At 46.1% G+C, this 23,386-nt stretch overlaps 1 protein-coding gene across 2 annotated transcripts in view; it reads right to left on the reverse strand.

The window, feature by feature from the left end:
• LOC119168853 (uncharacterized) overlaps positions 1–23,386 on the reverse strand; it is a 174,132-nt gene that overhangs the window by 94,303 nt on the left and 56,443 nt on the right. For both annotated transcript variants that reach the window (XM_037420148.2, XM_075890877.1), the window contains one exon: positions 19,578–19,776. In XM_037420148.2, the coding sequence (XP_037276045.2) occupies positions 19,578–19,776 (199 nt within the window). The remainder of the gene's footprint in view (positions 1–19,577; positions 19,777–23,386) is intronic.

Genomic DNA, 23,386 nt, shown 5'->3' on the forward strand with positions numbered 1-23,386 from the left:
TCTTATCGATGTAATCGTCGAAAGTGTACGAACACTTGCACTCATCGGTACCGGTGCCGCGATATCTGTGATTAGTCAAAGACTCTGCCGCTCTCTTCGTAAAGTGACGATGCTTTCTCCCGTAGTTTCTCTCAGCACTGCGAGCGCCCAACAAATTGAGCCCATCGCGGCATGTACGGCAAAAGTGGTTATTCGAGACGTGTTGTACATCATTGAATTTCACGTGTTGGCTTCATGTTCCCAGATGTCATCCTAGGATGGGATTTCTTATCACGTCATCACGCCGTCGTGGACTGCGCTCGGGCCGAAGTGGAGCTGCTACCGGTTCGTGGTGCGCCTTCTGTTGATGCGGCCGTATCTAGTGTGGCTAACCTTGTCGTCGCGAGACGGACATAGACATTCCTCCTTTCAGCGCCCAGTTTGTCCCTGCGTGCTGCGCTTCACTTTCTGACACTACCGTCCTATTCGCGCCATCTGACATCTTCGGTAGCCGCCACCACACATCGCTGCCATTCGTTGTTCTTGCGCTTTGTCAAGACACTACCGGAATATTTATTTCCAATCCGAACTCGTGCCCCCTCAGTTTGCACCGCAACGAGACGCTCGGCCACATTCAGCTTATCGATGAAGGTACTATCGTGCCTGCCGATTTCTTCGACAACAAGCCGAATATGGAGCTGAACGCGTTGGTTTCTCACTTTGCCTCGAACAGCGTGTCGTCTGATGCCTTTCACAGTTCTATTGACAGCCATCTCGCCCCGGCTCGAGAGCAGCTTGTTACCCTGTTGCACGAATTCAGGCGTTCGTTTGACTTTCTCCAAGCGGTGCTAGGAAGAACGAACAGCGTTGTGCGCACGATTGACACAGGGAAGAGTACTCCTTTGCGCCAGTGCCCCTATCGTGTGTCCCCGGCGGAGCGTCGCATCGCAGAACAAGTAGACGACATGCTACAGCGTGGAGTCATCAAGCCTTCTTGTAGTCCTTAGTCTTCACCAGTTGTACTCGTAAAAAAAAAAAAGGATGGTTTGATCCGGTTCTGCGTAGACTACAGGCGCCTAAACAACATTACGAGGAAAGATGTTTACCCTCTTTCCCGCATAGACGACGCTCTCAATTGTCTCCAAGGTGCAGAATTCTTTCCCTCGCTTGACCTTCGCTCATGTTATTGGCAGGTCCCAATAGCTGAGTCTGATCGTCCAAAAACGGCGTTCGTCACACCTGATGGTCTCTATGAATTTACCGTAATGCCATTCGAACTCTGCAATGCGCCCGCCACGTTCGAGCGAATGATGGACAGCATTTTACGCGGCCTCAAATGGAACATATGCTTGTGCTATCTTGATGACGTTGTAGTCTTTTCACCTGATTTCACTTCGCATCTCACTCGTCTGCGTAAAATTCTATAGTGCCTTACAAACGCCAGGCTTCAGCTTAACCTGGAGAATTGTCACTTCGGGGCTAAACAACTCACCATACTTGGTCACGTCATCTCGAAAGCCGGCATCCTTCCCGACCCTGACAAGCTTCGTGCTGTTGGCGAATTTCCTAAGCCGACTACAGTTAAAGAATTACAGAGCTTTGTGGGCCTGTGCTCCTATTTTCGTCGGTTTGTCCGGAACTTTGCTTCCATAATCACTCCGCTCTCCAAACTCCTTGCTGGCCCTGCAGATCTTTCGAATTGGACTGCAGCCTGTGACGAATTCTTCGCAACACTGCGCCAACTCCTTACCTCACCACCCGCACTGCGTCATTACCACCCTACTGCACCGACCGAAGTACACACGGATGCAAGTGGCGTCGGCCTTGGTGCAGTGCTCGCGCAACGCAAACCAGGTTTTAGGGAGTATGTGGTCGCCTATGCCAGCCGCGCCCTCACTAAGGCAGAAGCCAACTATTCTGTTACGGAAAAAGAGTGCCTGGCGATTGTGTGGGCGTTAAACAAGTTTCGCCCCTATTTGTACGGCCAAACGTTTGATGTGGTAACTGACCGTCACGCACTCTGTTGGGTGGCTTCACTGAAAGATCCTTCTGGTCGCCTCGGACGTTGGGCACTATGCCTCCAGGAATTCGACATACGCGTCGTCTACCGATCGGGGCGAAAGCACTCTGACGCAGATGCGCTTTCACGATCACCCGTGAAATCTGATAATACAGAAATATCAGCCCTTCACCTTCCCCTCTCTGCCGTCAGCGTCACAGACATGTCATCCGAACAGCGAAAAGACCCTTGGATTGTCTCGCTCTTGAATATGCTTTCCGACGCGTCAACTTCCGGTTACCCGCGTGCTCTTCGCCGCCAAGCAACGCATTTCGCCATACGAGATGGCCTGTTATACCGTCGCAACTATCAAGTGGTGGGTCGTAAATGGCTGCTAGTCATACCCAGCCATATGCGGTCTGATATCTGCGAATGTTTTCATGCTGAGCCGCAACACGCACACACTGGTGCGCTAAAGACGTATGAGCGGATCCGCCAACGTTACTACTGGCGGGGTATGTACACGTTTGCACGCAAACACATTCGCTCATGTTCCCTGTGTCAGCAGCGCAAGACATTTCCTCATTCACCCGGTCAACTGCAGCCTTTACCATGTCCTGCACGCCCATTTGACCGTGTTGGGATTGACCTATACGGCCCGCTACCGTGCTCTGTTGGTGGTAATCGATTGGTGATTGTGGCTGCCGACCATCTGACAAGGTATGCCGAAACGGCAGCGCTACCTTCGGCTGGTGATCGTGACGTTGCAACCTTCATATTGCATCGGTTTGTTCTTCGTCATGGTGCACCACGGGAGCTCCTGAGTGACAGGGGCCGCATATTTTTGTCCGAAGTTCTGCAGCAGCTCTTACATTCATGCCGTACGGTACACTGCACATCAACAGCCTACCACCCTCAGATGAACGGCCTAACGGAACGTTTCAATAGAGCCCTCGGAGACATGCTCGCTATGTATATTGATTCCGACCACTCCAATTGGGACGTTGTTCTTCCTTTTGTGACGTATTCCTACAATACGGCGATTCAATCAACAACGGGCTTTTCTCCATTTTTTCTTTTATATGGTCATGACCCATGCAGCACGTTCGACACAATTCTGCCATACAATCCTGATGCCTCCGAGTTCAGCCCAGTTTCTGAAATGGCCGAACATGCCGAAGAGTGTCGTCAGCTTGCACAGTCCTTCACAGCCGATAATCAAGCCCTCCAAAAAGATCGCCACGACCGTGATCTTGTTCAGGACGTTTTCCCCGTCGGTTCTCTCGTGTGGCTCTGACTGCCTTTCCACTCTCCTGGCCTGACTCCCAAGTTTGCACCGAAGTATACTGGCCCTTACCACGTCATACAGCACCCTTCTTCTGTCACCTATGTGACTGAACCGCTCAAGCCATCCGCGGACAAGCGCCGCCTTGGTCGTGAGACGGTCCACGTCAGTCGTCTCAAGCCCTGCTACGACCCTCCTGTTCTCTCGTCAGCTTGAGTCGCCAGAACGTCTAGTCTTCGTCGCGGGGGTATTGTAGTGGGGAATTCGCAAGGGACTGCTTAGTGGGACCATCTCTCTCTGTGTGCGAAGCGCGAGTGAGTGCACGAGCTGTAGACGCCGGACTGCTCGAGCATTTCTGTCCATACCGGCTGCCTTCCTACTACCTGGCGATGTTATTAAACTCCCTTGCACTAGTATCATCAAAGAGTGTGCAATGGAAGTTGCAGGTACAATCACTAGACAGGACACTGGCAAACTATCTAAGGATACGAACAATTTTATTAAGAGACGACAAACCATGAAAGCCTCAAATGCAATGGACAAAACATAGCTAGTGGAGCTTTCGAAGTTAATCAATAGGCGTAAAGTAGCCGACATCAGGAGGTATAACATAGAAAGAATTGAGCAGGCTGTAAGAAGCGGCAGAAGTCGAAAAGCTCTAATCAGATGTATGCATTAAGAAACAAGGGAGGCAATGTCATAACCAATATGGATAGGATAGTCGAGATGGCGGATGAGTTCTACAGAGAGCTGAGCAGAAGTCAAGAGAACCAGGATGGTATTGGGAGAAAGTATAATAGTCCAAGAGAACTCGACATCCTACCAGTAATGACAGGAGAAGTAAGGAAAGCCCTAGAAGGAATGCAAAGAGGCAAAACCGCTGGTGAGGATAAAGTAACAACGGACCTCTTGAAATATGGCGAAGAAATTGTGTTAGAAAAATTAGCCACCTTATATACACAGTGTCTCTTTACGAGAAGGGTACCAGAATCTTGGGAGAACGCCAACATCATCTTAATCCATAAGAAAGGAGACGTCAAGGACTTAAAAATTTACAGGCCAATGAGGTTACTGTCCGTTTTCTACAAGCCTACTGTCCGTTCTCTAGAAACTATTTACAAAATTAATAGCTAATAGAATTAGAGTTCAATCAACCAAAGAACCAAGCAGAATTTCGTACAGGCTACTCCACATTAGACCATATTCATATTATCAATCAGGTAATAGAGAAATGCGTGAAATACAACCAATCCCTATACAGAGCCTTCATAGATTATGAGAAGGCGTTTGACTCAGTCGAGACATCAGCAGCAATGCAGACACTGCGAAATCAGGGCATCGAAGAACCTTACATAAACATACTGGAAGAAGTCTACAGTGAATCCACAGCCACCATAGTTTTCCATAAAGAGAGCGACAGAATACCAGTAAAGAAGGACGTAAGGCAGGGAGACACGATCTCTCCAATGCTATTCACCGCATGCTTGAAAGAGGTTTTTAGGACACTAGATTGGAAAGAGTTAAGAATAAGAGTTAATAAAGAGTATCTCAGTAACCTGCGATTCACTGACGGCATTGCCTTGATGAGTAACTCGGGGGACGAATTACACCTCAAGATTACAGTGATTACAGAACTGGACATGAAAAGCAGAAAAGTAGGTCTTAGAATTACTATGCAAAAAACTAAATTGATGCGCAACAGCCTGGGCAGAAAACAGCACTTTGCGGCAGGTGAAGAGGCGCTGAGTTGTAAAGGAATATGTCTTCCTAGGACAGGTAGTAACCACGGAGCCAAACCATAAGAGTGAAATAACTAGAAGAATAAGGATGGGATGGATCAGGTTCGGCAAGCATTCTGAAATCATGAATAGTAATCTGCCACTGTCCCTCAAGAGGAAGGTATATAGCAGCTGCATCTTGCCAGAACTTACCTACAGAGCAGAAACCTGGAGGCTTACAAAGAGGGTTCAGCTTAAACTAAGGACAACGCAGCGAGCGATGGAAAGAAAAATGATAGGTGTAACCTTACGAGACAAGAAGAGGGCAGAGTGGGTCAGGGAACAAACCGAGATTAAGGATATCATAGCTGATATCAAGAAGAAGAAATGGACATGGGCCAAGCATGTAGCACGTAGGCAGGATAATTGCTGGTCCGTAAGGGTAACTGAATGAATTCCCAGAGAAGGCAAACGCACAAAGGGGAAACAGGAAGTTAGATGGGCCGATGAGATTCAAAAGTTTGCAGGGATAACGTGGCAACGGAAAGCACAAGACCGGATTGATTGGCAGATCATAGGAGAGGTTTTTGCCCTGCAGTGGACGTAAACAGGCTGATGATGATGAAAAAGAACATCGCCATTCTGCATTGCCTGCTGCCAATCAAAAATGGACAATCTGCCTTGTGGGCAGTGAACGACTTCATAGAGTCAGCGTTACTCCCGGACAGAATGAAGCTTGCTATTTTCCAAACAGATGTGCTTTCTACGGTGGCCACGTTGACAAGACGGCCCCGGGCGAGATGGTCACTCTACGGCCTTCAGACTCGCGTCTTCTCGGCAGGGTTGACACAGCACTCAGTGAAAGCGAGTGCCGCACCTTGGTCAACGTGCTGTCGTGGCACTTATGTGTGTTCAACTTCAAGCAAGAAGAGAAAACGCTTTCGATTTCTGAGTCTCGCACACACCACAATATCAACGCAGGCACGGCGCATCCGATATGGCAAACACCTTATCCAGTTTGCTGGCCGAACAAAAGATAATCAAGTAGCATGTTTGAGAAATGTTGGAAAAGGGGGTAATTCAGGAATCGTGCGGTCCTTGGGCTGCTCCAGTCGTCTTGTCAGAAAGACGACACCTGGAGGTATTCGTGGGTTATCAGCGTCTCAATGAGTCACTAAAAAGACGTCTATCCCCTTCCTGAAATTGATGATGCCATTGCCTGCTTTCACTCAGCCTAGCACTTTTCTTTTGTTGGCTTGAGGTCAGGTTACTGGCAGATACTGGCGGATCCTGTGGACAAGAAAAAGAGGACTTTTTTGACTCCAGATAGGCTCTATGAGTTCATTGTTTGGCACTTCGGTCTGTGCAACGCCCCCACAACTTTCGAGCGGTTTATGGGCACCATTCTGCGTAACCTCAAATAGGAGATTTTTATGTGCTAGCTCGATGACGCAATTTTTGGTGATACATTACGTGACCACAATCATCTTGATGTTGTACTGTATTGTATAAAGAACTCTGGGCTTGTTTTTAATTCAAAGAAGTGCCATTTTGGTGAGCGGCAAGCACTCCTCTTAGGTTACCTTGTAGACAAAGATGGTATTCGGCCTGACCCACAGAAGACTATGACCATCAAAGAATTCCAGCCATCACGGTTGGTCAAAGAGCTGCGCAGTTTCCTAGGACTGTGCTCGTGCTTTCGTCGCTTTATTAACCGGTTTACTGACGTCACTCACCCAATGACACGCCTTCTACGAAAGAATACGTCATTCTATTGCACAGACAAATGTGACACCTCTTTTCAGCAGCTGAAGAGTCTTTTGACTTCGCAACCGATACTGTGGCACTTCGACCCCTGCTCCCCAAAAGACAATTTGTTCTTGACAACAGAAAACAGAGAACAATTTGGTGCTGCTCCAAATTTTAAGATAGCGCATTGGTTCTGTGTTCAGAATAAAATATTATATAAGAAGAATCACAATGCAACTGGGTCTTCATTGCTCTTGGTGGTGCCTGAAAGCCTTCGTTTGTTTGTGTTAAGTGCTATGCGTGATAACCCCACTTCAGGCCATTTGGGATCTGTGTGGACTCTGTACAGAGCTAAAGAGTGTTTTTACAGGCCGCGAATGCGGCAGACTACTGGGAAGTATGTCACCGGCTGCAGGAGTTCTCAGTGTCACAAGCACGCCACACAAGTTCCCACAGGTCAACTCCAGCCTGCGCCACCCGCGTGCCTGTGCCTTTTGAGCAAGTGGGCGTTGATCTCATAGGCCCTTTCTCATAATCCTCTGCGGGTAACTAATGGATAGTCATGTGCATCATGACTGTGCGTCATGTGAGAAAACGGACACTTACGAACATGATGTCAATGTACATGGCGTCCAATCATAAGAACTGGGACAAAATTTCGCCATTTATAGCATACGTCTTCAACACCGCGAGACTCGAAAAAACACGCTAGTCCATTTTTTCTTTTCTATGCACGTTCCCCTCGCTATACTTTGGATACCATCGTTCCTTTGACGACCGCTGACAACCTATCAGTAGCTGAGAATGTTTGTTGGGCAGAGAAATATCGTCGACTAGTGGGGCTATGCACGCTGGCTTCCTAGACCATGTCAAAGGCCCGATACGACAGTAAGCATCGTTCTGTGAGCTATCGTCGTCCCTGGTGATTTGGTGTGGTTGTGGATGCCAGTATGGAAGCGTGGTCTATGCACCAAGTTCCTAGCATGTTATAATGGCCCGTATGTGATCATCCATTGTTTGAGTGAGGACAACTATGCGATCGCGCCTCACACTGAAGAACACTTAGATTGGTCCCATCACATTAATGAAATTCCCGCCAACATATCAAGGTCCCTCGCTGTACTCCACAAGCTTAGAGACCTTATTCTAAAATCTTTAAAGCGGCAGCTATATTACACCTTAATTCATTCACGCCTTCACTACTGTATAATGATTTGGGGGTCTACATCTAAAACTAATCTTGTTAAGCTAATAAGATTGCAGAAAAAAGCAATACGACATGTAGAAAACCTATCATACAACGATCACACAGGTTCATACTTTTTAGAACACCATGTTCTAAAGGTGAATCAACTATATGAGGTTCATTTACTCTGTTATATTTTTAACGAAGTTAAGCTTAATCCTTCTAGATATATTGAACTGCAATCTAGTAGCAATGTGCCTTAGGAATTAAGATACGACCATTATAGAATTCCACTTGTCCGAACCACCTATGGAACGCAATCACTTACATATTTAATTCCCAGTCTTCTCAACAAACATACTCAGGTTATAGAAATCGCGCAGAAATCTTTGACTCTGAAGTCTTTCAAAAAATATATCAAAGTTTACCTTCTATCCTGTCCTCAAGATTGATAAGTTCTGTTTATAGCAGTCATATGTTTCTCTGATTTCGTTATTTGTAGTGTTATGACTCTTTCTTTATTACTGTACAAGTATGTACTCCATTTACTCTGCATGCATTATTAGTGTGTTATATTGTATTTCTTTGACCATGCTCCGAGTGGTGCTTTCGGGTACTTGGATCCCGTCAGGCAGAGGACATCTGCCTTTTGCCCTTGTATCCGAGACATACATTTGTCTGAAATAAAGACAGAACAACAACAACACTCAGTGGCCGATGTTCTGCAAGAACTCAAGTCACGCATGTCGCCCAGTTAAAACGATGCACACAACAAGAGAATGCCTGACTCGCCTGGCGGGCTTCGTCTGCACGAGAAGTGTAACAGCGCCTCTGCAGCAAGACAGAGAAGCTGTCAGAAAAGAAAAGAAGAAGACGAGAGGTTCATTATCATCTTACGTAGCCTAACTCCATCAAGTGCTTGGTTGCCCGTTGCCGAGCGTTCTCATTAAAGGCTTCCCGACTCGTAACAATATGATTATGAGAGACGCCGTGGCGGCGCGCTGCGGAAATTTCACCACTTCAGGTCTTTAACGTGCATCTTATTCAAAGTGCACAGGCCTCGAGCATTTTCGCCTGCATCAAAAATATGACAGGGATGCGATCCCATGACCTGCAGGTCAGCAATGAAGCACCATAATCACTGGACCACCACGGCAGGTAGTAAAAAAAAACAGTTTTGGTAAAATGACTATGCTCTACTTTTTGTCCAGATGTAAGGGCACAAGTTCAACTGATTGAGATATATTGCTGAAAATCACGTTCACACCATGGCAGAGTGATTCAGTTCTCTCTCGTTGCCTACACCTTGCTTTTCAGGGGCACATTTCAGTTGCAGACTTGGTTCGCGGATACAATAGGTGTGAACGGCAATGCAACAACCCAAGTTTGCATTTAACAAATCTCGCAAATTTTTGTAACACATGTGGCATATAACATGACATGAAATGCACAGGATAATTGAAAAAGATAATCAACACTACTTTGCCATGTCATGTGTCTATTTGTTACGTGAAACATTGCTTGTACTGTTTATTTTATTCCTTGTAAATAATTATGGCTGCTGTGTTCATTAATTTATTCTTAATTTTACATGATAACATGTCCACCCATGTTTCTTCATTCTGTGCATATATATATATATATATATATATATATATATATATATATATATATATATATAAATTGTACCGAAGCATAGTGGCGCCAGCTCTGTGCCAGCGTGATGAAGACGTTGACGTCCGTGTGTGGCTCGTGCTTGCCGGGTTCCTGCCTGAACCAGCTTGTTGCGGCTAACATTTCTGGAATAATAACCTGTGTTTTTACGCAACCTTGCTCGTTGCATTTGGTGGAAACGTGCTGGGTAACGTCCTGGAGCTCCGCAGCCGTAAGCTACCATCTCAGTCCGTGATGACCGAGCGCGCCGATCCCCCACAAGGCTCTTCCACGCTGCCACCTGTCATGTATTCTGGTGTACTTCGTCTGTGTGACCCACCAGTATACAACGGCACTGAAGATCAAGATGTCGAGGACTGGCTGGCAGAGTACGAGCATGCCAGCGCGATTAACAAGTGGGATGACCCTGCGAAGCTGACTCACGTCATCTTCTACTTGACAAATTTGGCCAACCTATGGTTCACCAACCACCAAGCCGACATCCCCACCTGGTCGGTTTTCAAAGAGGCCGTCACCTCGTTTTTCGGTCGTCCAGCCATGCGTAAGCTTCGTGCTGAACTGGGACTGCGGGGACGATTTCAGCGAAATGATGAGAGCTTCACGAGCTACATTGAGGATGTGATCAGCCTCTGTAGGCGAGTTGATGCCAGGATGACGGAGGCTGACAGAATTAAGAATATAATGAAAGGCATTGATGACGACGCTTTTCATATGCTTGTGGCCAAAGACCCACAGACCGTCACGGCCGTGATTCAGTTATGTCAAAGTTTCGATGAGCTGCGCAAGCAACGAGTTTCTACACGTCGCGCTAATACGCAAACAGCTGATATTTCGGCCTTGGAGTGCAAAAGCAGTGGCCCCGACTACAGCGTGTTAATGCCTCAAATTCAACAGTACATCCGGGAAGAAGTCGCTCGACAGCTCTCTCTTGTCGCCACCATCAATTAGACCCCCACAACACTGGACCACTCACTTCGCCGTGCTATTCAGACGCAAGTTGCCGAGGCTCTCCCTTCGCCCGTATCCCCAATATCAGTGGCTGCACCGCTGACTTATGCAGAAGCCGTCCGCCGACCTCCTGCCCAACCGCCGCTCCCATCATACAGTCCAGCCACCAACTACTACAGGTCACCAGTTTCAGTTTATTCGGTAAATCGGCCCTTTCCACCCCCTCGAGCACCTATAAACTCTTGGCGTACTCCCGATAACCGGCCCGTCTGCTACAACTGTGGTATTCCAGGACATGTCGCGCGCTACTGTCGTCGCCGTGGATTCTATTTTAATGATGTGCAGCATTCCGGCAACATACCTCGGCAATCAGAATCGCATGTGACACCTGATTCACATGACCCCCGCTCACGTCGACCAGACTTCAGCCGACATCGATCTCCTTCACCCCGTCTTCGGTCTCCTTCCCCCATGCTTCGCCGTTCCAACCACGCCCAGGAGGAAAACTAACAGTCGCAGTTCCTGAGGTAAGAGCTGCGCCACCGACAAAATTTCCAAGGCCTCATCTTTCGCCCCCTAACGAGATTGCCGTGTTTGTGGACGGTTTCGACACAACTGCTCTTGTCGACACAGTTGCCGCTATTTGTATAATCAGTGAAGTGTTATGCCGCAAACTGAACAAAGTGACGACTCCACTGGTTGAAATTTCTTTACGCACAGCGAGTTCGCAACACGTCCAACCTTCTGCCACATGCACTGCTCGTGTTGTGATTCAAGGAGTGCTTTACATCGTTGAATTTGTCGTCCTTCCGCATGCGTCTCATGAAATCATCCTGGGATGGAACTTTCTTTCCGCTAATCATGCGGTTGTTGGCTGTGCTCGTGCTCAACTCCTTTTGTTCCCATTCAGCACGACATTCATAGATCTCCCTCGCTCACCCAAAAAGGTGATCGTTGCCGCTGACGTCGTCATTTCTGCTTTTTCGGTCGCCGCGGTATCTCTTTTGTGCAACTCCGTTTCCGATTCAACTGCCCTATTTATGCCATCACAAGAATGCGCTCGTCGCCGGAACCTTGTCGTCCCGTTTGCCGTCATAACACTTGCCGATGGCTCCAGTGCCGTGTACGTGTGCAATCCGTTCCCTTGTCCCGCTACCTTGTTGCATGGCGAATGCATTGGGAGTCTTGACACTTATGATGACATCTTTCCTTTCGATGCCCGTTCTGATACGACACCGATGTCCGTGGATGCTGTCACAGCTGGTACCGCGCCCTCACTACCTGACGAAGACGTTCTGTTGCGCAGCATAGACACCGGCCTTACGCAAGACCAGCGCAATCAGCTCATTCAACTACTTGACCGTTTCCGCGCCTCCTTCGACCACGGACAACCTCCCTTGGGACGCACGTCAGTTGTCGCTCACCATATCAACACCGGTCATCATACTCCACTTCCTCAGCGCCCCTACCGCGTCTCGCAGGCTGAGCGTGACGTCATCACTCAACACGTCGACGAGATGCTGCAACGTGGTGTTATTCAGCACTCACACAGTCCTTGGGCTTGGCCAGTGGTCCTCGTGCGAAAAAAGGATGGCTCCATCAGGTTTTGCGTGGATTATCGTCGACTAAACAACATCACACGCAAGGATGTTTATCCCCTGCCACGCATTGATGACGCCTTGGATTGCCTTCAAGGTGTGGAGTTTTTCTCTTCACTGGATCTGCGCTCTGGATATTGGCAAGTGCCAATGGCTGAACCAGACCGTCCAAAAACGGCGTTTGTGACCCCTGATGGCTTATACGAATTTAATGTAATGCCCTTCGGTCTTTGCAATGCGCCTGCGACTTTTGAAAGAATGATGGACAGTGTCCTCAGGGGACTTAAATGGCACATCTGTTTTTGCTATTTAGACGACATAGTTGTATTCTCGGCGAATTTCGAAACTCATCTTTCCCGTCTGGAACAAATTCTCCAGTGCCTTACGGCAGCCGGGTTGCAACTAAACTTCAAGAAATGTCGTTTTGGCGCCCGCAAACTCACAATTCTCGGCCACGTCGTTTCAAAAGAAGGAATATCGCCAGACCCTGCCAAACTGCGTGCCGTTGCCGAGTACCCCAAGCCTACTACCCTAAAGGAGCTTCGTAGTTTCGTAGGCTTGTGTTCCTATTTTCGGCGTTTCATTCGCAACTTTGCCTCTATAATTGCCCCTCTGACTCAGCTTCTCTCCCGTAGCGCGGACCTCTCTGGCTGGAATTCCCACTGCGATGAGGCATTCAAGGCGCTACGCCGGCTACTCACGTCTCCGCCAGTTCTCCGCCACTTCGATCCCAATGCACCTACTGAAATTCAAACAGATGCAAGCGGTGACGGCCTCGGTGCCATTCTCGCTCAACGCAAGGATGGCTGCGACGAGTACGTTGTCGCCTATGCCAGCCGTACACTAACGAAGGCAGAGTCCAACTATTCCGTCACGGAAAAGAAGTGCTTGGCTATCATTTGGGCTATAGGAAAATTTCGCACCTACCTTTACGGACGCCAGTTTGATGTTGTCACAGATCACCATGCCTTATGCTGGTTAGCGTCCATGAAAGATCCTACTGGCCGCCTCGCTTGTTGGGCTTTATGCCTTCAGGAATACGATATCTGTGTTGTTTATCGCTCAGGACGCAGACATTCAGACGCCGATGCACTACCCCGTTCTCCACTGCCTCCTGACCTTGCCTGCTTATCAACTGCCATTTGCGATTCGTCATCGTTGAGCATCACTGACATGCCATCCGAACAGCGCAAGGATCCCTGGATCAATTCTTTGCTCGACGTCCTCTCTCCCAGTTCGTCAGAAATGACTTCACGCTCCCTCTCTCGTCAAGCAAGACACTTTGCTGTCCGTGAAGGCTTGTTGTATCGCCGCAATTACGTGACGGACGGCCGTAGGTGGCTCCTTGTCATCCCTCGTCATTTGCGTTCGGACATCTGCGCTGCCTTTCACGATGACCCCCAGTGTGGCCACGCTGTAGTAGTTAAGACTTACTCTCGCCTTCGTCTAAGATACTACTGGCGTGGCATGTATCGGCACGTTCGCCAGTACGTTCGGTCATGCACCATGTGTCAACGATGCAAGACGCCTTCTCACAGCAGTGCTGGCTCTTTGCAACCCTTAACCTGCCCAGCGAGATCATTCGACCGCGTTGGAATTGATATTTATGGTTCTCTACCCAACTCTCTTCGAGGCAACCGGTGGATTATCGTCGCCGTGGATCATTTGATACGCTACGCTGAAACATCTGCGCTGCCTGCTACCACTGCGAAAGACGTTGCGTTCTTTCTTCTTCACCATCTCATTTTGCGACACGGTGCACCTCGTGAATTACTGAGTGACTGTAGACGCGTGTTTCTCTCGAACGCCGTCGACGAGCTAATCAAGGCATGTCGCACTGTCCATCGGAAATACTCGGCATACCATCCTCAAACCAATGGCATGACGGAATGCTTTAACCGTACCCTTGGAGATATGCTTGCCATGTACGCCTCTGACGACCACACTAATTGGGACCAAGTGCTCCCTTTTGTCACGTACGCGTACAACTCTGCGCCACAAACAACTACTGGCTTTTCTCCTTTCTTCCTCCTGTACGGACGTGAGCCATCATGCTCCATGGACAGCATTCTCCCTTACAGGCCTGATGTTTCCGAAGCGACGCCTGTTTCCGAAGCAGATGCTTATGCCGAAGAGTGTCGTCAACTCGCTCGCTCATTTACCGCACAAGACCAATGGCGCCAGAAAACTGACCACGATTCCTCTGCGTCTACTGTACACTATAACCCAGGAATGCTGGTTTGGCTCTGGGTCCCGTCTACCCCTCCTGGTCTTTCCCCGAAGCTGTCGTCGAAATACCATGGCCCCTACCGTGTGGTGCGGCAAACATCTCCAGTCAACTATGAAGTTGAGCTCATTGATCCACCTTCGGACCAATGCTGCCTTGGGCATGAAACAGTACACGTATCATGCCTCAAACCGTGCTATGACCCCCTTGTCTTGTCCTTTCCCTAAGTCGCCAGGTTGGCTCCTTTCTGCGCGGGGAGTAATTGTACCGAAGCATAGTGGCGCCAGCTCTGTGCCAGCGTGATGAAGACGTTGACATCCGTGTGTGGCTCGTGCTTGCCGGGTTCCTGCCTGAACCAGCTTGTTGCGGCTAACGTTTCTGGAATAATAACCTGTGTTTTTACGCAACCTTGCTCGTTGCAATATATATATATATATATATATATATATATATATATATATATATATATATAAATAATATATATATATAAATATATATATATCAGTGACTGGCCTGCACATTTGCCTGTGTTGCCTTCATCACTAGACAGCACTTCGGAGTGCCTTTAGCTGTTAAGCCAACCTGTTTAATAGCCGACCTGTTTAATAGAGCTTTCTCATCGGTTTTTAGCAAAGAAATTGACCTTCCACCCCCGCCACAGCCTACCGTAGTCAGTACTTTCATGCCGCCAATCCTTTTTGTTGAACCCGGAGTTTTGGCAATCATTGATAAACTTAAATTATCTTCATCATCAGGTATCGACAACATAAATTCGAAATTTCTAAAGAACACTCAACAGATCTGTGCAAAATTTTTTGTGTCTACTTTACTCGCAGTCTCTTTCCACGGGTGAGCTTCGTAGTGATTGGAAACACGGAAATATCACCCCAGTATTCAAATCAGGTATTAGAGAGTCACCCCTCAATTACCGACCAATTTCATTAACCAGCATTCCATGCAAAATCATCGAACATGTCATCTACACCCGGATTATAGACTTCCTAGACTCAAATAACTTTTTCAATTCCGCGCAGCATGGCTTTCGCAAAGGTTTGTCATGCGAGACTCAACTGGCTATGTTTTCGCACGACTTGCATATTAACTTGGATTCTAACGTACAGACTGATGCCATATTCCTGGACTTTGTGAAAGCATTCGATAATGTACCCCATAAACGCCTTCTGTTGAAACTTTCCCGCTTAAACCTACACCCCGACGTCCTAAAGTGGATCCATGAATTTTTAAGTAACCGCACTCAAGCTGTCTTTGTTAACAATGCTACCTCTATTTCACTTCCGGTAACATCTGGTGTCCCGCAGGGTTCTGGGCCCGATTTTATTCCTGATATTTATTAACGATCTCCCAACTCATGTATCCTGTAAAATCCGAATGTTTGCCGACGATTGTGTTATTTACCACACTGTTTGTAACGCTTCTGATCAATTAGCTCTACAGAGTGATCTTAACAATGTAAAACAATGGTGCGATAATTGGCTAATGGAACTTAACCCTCACAAATGCAAAGCCTTATCCTTCACCCGCCGCCGTTCTCCACTTGTTTTTCCATATTCCATCAGTAATGTTCCAGTTGAAACTGTTAATTCTTTTAAATATCTGGGGGTCACACTCTGCAACGATCTTTCATGGGGTTTGCATATCACGAAAGTCATATCATCGGCAAACAAAACATTGGGATTCTTGCGACGTCATCTACGTAATGCACCTAGAAATGTAAAATTATTAGCTTAAAAAAGCCTTGTTAGAACTAAACTTGAATATGCTTCCCCAATCTGGAGCCCGCAACAGGCCTATCTTGAAGACGCCCTTGAGTGTATTCAAAACCGTGCCGCTAAGTTTATCAATAATTCTTACTCCCATGACGTCAGCGTATCTTCACTAAAGGCAAAACTTCAACTGCCCCTCCTTTCACTCTGCCGCCGTATCGCCAGTCTTTTGTTATTTCATAAGTTTTTTCACAGCTCGATGCGCATGCCACCTTATTTTGTTCTCCCAGCGCACATCTCTCAACGAACTAATCATTCTCTTCAAGTCGCACGCCCACGTGCACGCACCGTTACCTTTTCAACATCATTTTTTCCTCGCACAGCAGTTGCCTGGAATGGCCTTTCAGGCGACATTCCTGCCATTACTTGTATTTCTACCTTCACAACCAGTATCACGAATCATCTTTCACTTTAGGACAAACGATTGTTTTCTGCTCAATTTTTATGTACCCACCCCTTATGTAATGCCCCGCAAGGGGTCTTTAAGGAAATAAAATGAAATGAACTGAAATACTGTAAAGATATGTATCAATATATTTTACACTCACATAGAAGCGCAGTTTTGTGGGTGAGTCGATTATTCTGTAGTGTACATGTATGTGTTTATTTGTTCAGATGTTAGCAGAACGTGCAAAGGTTAAAATAGAAATGTTAGTCTCTGGCTTGAGTATATCTGATATGCTTGAATGTGGGATCAGAGCTTGGAACTGTGTCTGGCCTTTACGATTAAAACGGACCTCTGTCTAGTGAAAATTATCGTACTGACCGACTCCGGTGAGATCTTTTCTGGCGGGTACAAGTGTATGACCCCCGCTGCAGCATTAATCCCGCTTCCAAGCCAATTTAAAATGCTCATGGCAGAGATTCCTGCCCAAAATGTCAAAGTGCCAAAGCCTTGACAAACAGTGCGGCAAGTTTGCTTGTATGCAGACATTATTCACTGCAAAAGCACCCAGGACTGACATTGCGATAGTAGCACCGCTTGGTTTCTGATTCATGTCAGCGCGAAGCGACGTACGATAAAAAAGGTGGGTAAGTGGCGGGGAAGCCACTTACCTACCAAACCGAACTACAACAGACTTTCAGTAAATAGTAATCTGTTGAGTGGAATCGCTGCTTAAATAGAATGAATGTCTCTGATATGATTGCTTTAGTACCCTGTTCACTTCTAAGTAATCATAACTCCTCTTAAATAGAATTTATGTTCCTGGTCCCTTCGTGCCCTGTTGAGGGCCTACTGTACTTTGCAGAGTAGTAGTGTATGTGCTGTAGCTCCACCCCCATAGCTTTTTCTTTATTGCCTAGAAACGCCTGCATGTATAGTTGGTACGTATTCATTTAAAAAACCGGGTGTGCAAGCATGGACACTAGATCCCGACTTTTTTCTTTTGTTTGCATGTGCACGGCCAGTTTGCGCGAAATTCTCAAAATTCGAAGAAACGAGGTACTGTTTGAGATAAATGAGATGACTTCACAGTTACTTCTCCTGTACTCGTGGGCATCTCAAGATTGCTAAAGACATCCTTTTGAAGAGTAATCTTGGTGCCAAATTATTTACTACATCAGTAAAGTTCACTAATTATATCAAATGCAAACAACCCATTGCAGCTTTGAGATTTCGAAAAAGCGACCTCTAGTAATACTGTCAAAGTAATGAAATTCACTCAAATTCAGTAGCTAAACCAAAACTGAAATGTTGAAGAGCACAACTGTTATATTCTTCTGAGACGTCCAGAATAAATTAGTGTCGTTATATCAACCATCAAACGACTTCGTAGAGTTGGTGTGTGGGCTGCACTTGCAGAAGTTAACAAACACAAAAGAATCACACCTCAGTAAACTTTGCCTCATTTTGTTGCATTTCATTTCATCGTAATAATTACTAGAGGCCCCTTCTTTTATAGCTTAAAGCTACGATGATGCACTTCAATTCTTCCATATAAAATATTAGCCTAAATCCACTAGATGAAATGTTAATTTAACATTCTGAATTACTGTCCCAAATGATGTCTTCAGCCATCTTAGGGTACTTGCTTCAACAGAAGTAACTGTGAAGGAATCTGCTGCAACCTCAACAGACATGGCACAACACCTAGGCTCGCACGTGAAGTAGGGCTTAGTATTAACAGGAACACGTACAAGAGTCAAGGTATGGAAATAAGTTGGCTGCCTTCTATACCGGCAGTAATCCAGATACTGGTGTCGTCAGTCTAGTCACACATGCATGCATTGTCACCTACACTGATACAACAGAACTGAACAAATATGTAGTGCATTTCGCTGATTTTCGGAGATTTCAGACACATCTTGGAACACAAGCTTGCATCATACTTTTTAATAAATGATCAATTGACAGACAGCGTTCGTATTTGTCCTTGCATTTTTTTTGTCACAGTAGGCGCTGCTAATCCTTTTTCTAAGATATGAAATTATGCTCAGCAAGCCTGCCTTTCGCCTCTTGCTCATTTGAAAATATGGTGCAAAAGACTCGCGATAATTCAAACTGATAATTCATACTTTTGGTTAATTCAAACAAAATTGCTTTTTTCGGTTGGCTCTCAATGTATTTAAACCTCTCAATGTAATTAAAAGCCTCTTAATTTATACTTCATCATTCGGTTAATTCATACTTATTTCAGGTCCTTACCAGGAAATACCAGCTGCTTTCCCACTACTATTTAAAAATTTGTGTGCTTATATAATTCTTACAGTCTAAAAATGAAAAATAAGCACCTGAGGCCTTCGAAAAAAAAAAAGGCTTTAAAAGTAAACAAATGTTTGAAACGAAGCACACGCAAGATAAACCGTGATGCTTCTCAACTGGTACAGAGAGCTTTGTGCTGAAGGAACATGCCTATAGCAATGAAGCAGTTGGCAATTCATGACTTCTTCAAAAGGAGGTATGATCAGCACTGAATGGCCAATAAACTTGTGGACTTTTACACCTCTGCTTTCTGTTTACTGAGTGCAGTTAGGGCTTAAGTACACTTGGAACATTTTTAAATGTGATAAAATCAATGCCTATTCATAATGTGTGGTGTCACCTCACCCAGATTCATTCATCTATCTGAAATCTTCTGATAATTCAAACTTCTTGATAATTCAAACGAAATTCAGAGGTGCCTTCGAGTTCGACTTAACGAGAATCAATTGTACCTAGTGCAATGAAGGCACATACACAAACTGTTGTTATATATTACAAAAACCATTCCCCGTAAGAAAGGCAGCTGTGCTGCAATATGTGCCGAGTGGGAGACTTCAATGGGCGCACTCTTCATACATGGCAGAGAAGTAAACAGCATTGAAAATTGGATGAAGTGTAGACAACAAGCCCAGATTCTACATTCCATGCCTGAAATCAGCAAAATCGATCATACTTGAGCAGCTTTGACGGCGCCTCTTGGCGAGCTACGAAATGCAGGCAGCTCACCTGTGAGCGGAACATCTTCCCACAGATGCCGCATGAGAGCATGGTGGGAGCGCGGCGTGGCATCTTCTGCGCTGGTTTGGAGCTATGGCTGTCACAGTGCTCCTTGAAGTCAACCAGGGTGCGAAACTGCTGCCGACACAGCTTGCAGCACAGCTCGCCTTGCACCGCATGCAGGCGCACATGGTAGCGCAGGTCGTCCCTGTGCCAAGACCTCTTTCATTCGACTCCTTCTACAAATGAGTTGTTCATTCATGGGTTCTTTGCACCAGAACAACAACATGTTTACAATACCAATGAAACTAACAGACAATTAAGGAAGGCATATGGGACAAACCATCATCTGTTGTTTTCAACTGCATCATTGTAGTGATGATGGCTTCAATTCTAAGAAATTAAAGTGCATAAAAAAAACGCCCTCTGCATTGATGGCATCAGATCAACCCATTACCTTTCAATTATGCTTCCAATGCCATACTATCTAAGCTGCAACGTAGGGCACTCACTCATCCATTTCGTTGGTTATTTATGTGTAAACCCTGCGAGTGTTAGCCAGCTTCAGTCGTAGCCAATGCAGTGAGTATAAAACACTTTTTGCCAGAGGACACCATGTAGCAGGGATCTTTGCAAGATGAGGCAGTTGGCAAATGAACACTCGCATGTTACTCGAGTCTGCCAGAACCACGGAGGAAGAAATATTTAGGCGGTGCAACTCCGCTCCTTCAGGCGACCAGATAACATCACATTGCCGGAAGGCTAAATAATGCTGGCAGCATCTTGCGGGAGAAAAGGAAATTGCCACCGTTGTAGTTTCCGAGTGAACCGGTCGCACAAGTTGCTGGCGTCTCATCGCAGTCACGGTGCGGGAACACAGAGCGCATTTAATCGTTAGACCGAAGCGTTGCCAACTGAAATTTCTTTGTTGGAGCATGTAATTTTTAAAAGTATTTTATGTGACGTTATCTGGACGCCTGCGGACCGCCGTTTCGATAGAGGTTCATCTCCTCCGTGGCCAGGACAAAGCTGTTGCTATGAAAGTACAGAAGAAATGGAATCATCCGAGAGGCCCATTTTCATCCACTCTAAAAGGCCCTCCAATACATTTTGGATGACCACACTGTTTTACATTTTTTTTACTGAAGGGTGAAAACAGATTAGTGCAGCAAGCATGGCAGCCTTAGGGAGACACAGTCCAAAGTTATTGAGCTTAGAATGCTCCATATACAATAAAAAACAACACCTATCCTAAGCTGAATCTTTACAGAGTCCCTTTACATTTCATTTGTCATTGACACTGTAAGGCAACGCGAAAGAAATGAGCTGTAAGCTCCTATGCAGGGCCAGCTTGCGTACCATTATGCCTGTTCTATCAAACCTATTGATGACGCTAACGCAGTAGTAACAAAAAATGTTCTGCCTCAAGAGTGAACCGCACATGTGAAACTAGGCAGCTCGTGAGCGCCTGTATAATGTTTCGTTTGTTTGCGACATGTGTTGTTGCAATGACATCATTCAATTATCGTTCTTACATCTTTTTTAATTCAGTATTAAAACAACAATGTGTGGAGAATTCCCTGTGCATTTTCTGCCATGCAAATCATTCAGCTCATTGTTTTCCAGGTGTTACACATTAAGAGTGGACACAGAAATACTAGGTCAGTTTTTTGTGCCACCTCAAAGCTAGTTTTGAATCTGAAAAAAAAAAAAAATCCAGGAACATTGGTCTATTTAGCATTCAGTGAAAAAGCATGCAAAAGAATAAAACCAAACTGTGATCACTCTGTTTTTTATGCAATTTCAAGATAATTTGTAACACTACATTTATCCAATCATTTAACTGCACTCTACTCCATCAGTTCTGCCTGATATAGTTCTGACGGGCGCTACTTCATGTTGATGCGTTCAGCTGTGATGAAAGTACTTCAAAAAATGTCACAGCTTTGCTGCAAAGGCGAAGCAATGAACGCGATAGTAACAAATTGAAAGGTCACGCACAGAATGTAAAGCAGATCGAAACGTTCCCCATGTTTCCCATGCACAAATGATGCACAAAACGTACTCACAGGTACAGATGCGTGCGAATAAGCGTCTGATTTGTTACTTCGCTGTGTATGAAAAGTGCCCGCTTTACACAAACGGAGACTGCAATGATTGCAGTGACCTTTGTGCACCCAGGAACTACTGAAGAATTGTTCCACGTAAAGCCCAAGGCCAGCCAAGGCATACGATTCTCCCGTCCTCGCCACTGCGAGATGGCGCACGAACGAGCGTCGCTTCCCTTTTCCAAGCCAGGCAAAGTACGCGAAGGAGAATGAGCGTGTGATGTGGCGACGCGCGTTCATTGTGCCATCTTTATGGAAATGCTCAAAACACAATTCCCCCCGAGATGCTCGTGAGCAGCGGTAAGTGGTAGATATAAGTAGCTTGGCGTTTGTACTATGAAGGACGTGCTTTGGGGTGACTCAGTGGTTAACGCCTCGCTTTCACGACGCAGAGATCCCACATTAGATTCCGCGCTGAAGTGTATTTTTCCAGATTTTTTTTTTCTTTCTTGCGTTTTCATATGTATAGATACGTATACATATACGGTGCATGACACCGATGCTGACGCCCACATCCACGTCGACGCTGACAGCAAAATCCAGCCGAGAGTGTCCATATAATTGCTATCGCAATAAAAATTGTTAAAGGGGCCCTTTTTCTTTTCAATTTAAGTTGTAACTATAATGGTATAGTTAAAAACAAGAAATTATGTGCCCTATGCCTTTTATGGCTTAATTGTCTGTTGGTTCTATTGATTGCACCTAACAAAAAAATGAGCACTTGAAACTATTCACGCTCTTTTATACTACCAAGCAGTGTTGTGGAATAGGTGCCTCCATTCCATTCCAATTTCATTCTGGAGAATTAGAATTTGCCCCAATTCCATTCATTTTATTTCCTCGGAATAAAAAAAATTGTCCCATTCCCACTCTCAGATTGGCGGGGCCGTTCAATTCCATTCCTTCAATTTCTCAATGTAGAAAATGCATCTTGATTGTTTTATTGAGTTGAGAATGAACGACACCATATCTATAGAGTCATGAGATACATTAAGAACTGCAAAAGCAATAAAAACACGTCACAAAGGTCGCAGGTTAGTATTTTCATAGCATATTTCCTGCAGTAAAACCACCCTACTAATTCCCATAGGAGTTCTCCCACTAGGCCACATATATTGCCACAGAGATTGCTCCAACAAATCATTTTACGAAGACAACCAACGGGACGCTATGTGGGCATCTACAGTGCCTCGCAACCAACGAGACGCTATGTGGGTGTCTACAGTGCCTCGCAACCAACGAGACGCTGTGTGGGCGTCTACAGTGCCTCACGCGTGCTCATGCATCTTCGCGCAGGGCAGTGCATGCCTCTGGTGCACGAGCACGAGCCAGGAAGACAGACCTAGTTGTTGTTCAGAAAGGGACAGGTAGGCGGAATGCTTTTAGCAGACTCTTCTTTGTGTCATAGCTACTTTTCTGGGCACAAGTTCGCCCTCAATAAATCATTGTGTGTGTGTTCCCCCTCTTGTATTACGTGACATTCTGGTGGAGATGCTGGGTATCATTGGAAGTCCCCTTGGTGCAAGAAAAAGAAGCCCTGACCCTCAGCGATTGGAGCCTGGTGAACTTACTCCAGTACACCAGCTTCAAGCCGCCGCCACAGAGATGAGTCACATGAATTCGGACCACTCCTCACTGCCCCAGCAACACAAGCAGCGGTAACCGCCAATCTCAGAGAAATGGCCAATCCAGCTTCAACGTTTGAACTCA

This window comes from Rhipicephalus microplus, chromosome 3 (genome assembly GCF_043290135.1).
Source record: "Rhipicephalus microplus isolate Deutch F79 chromosome 3, USDA_Rmic, whole genome shotgun sequence".
NCBI lineage: Eukaryota > Metazoa > Arthropoda > Arachnida > Ixodida > Ixodidae > Rhipicephalus > Rhipicephalus microplus.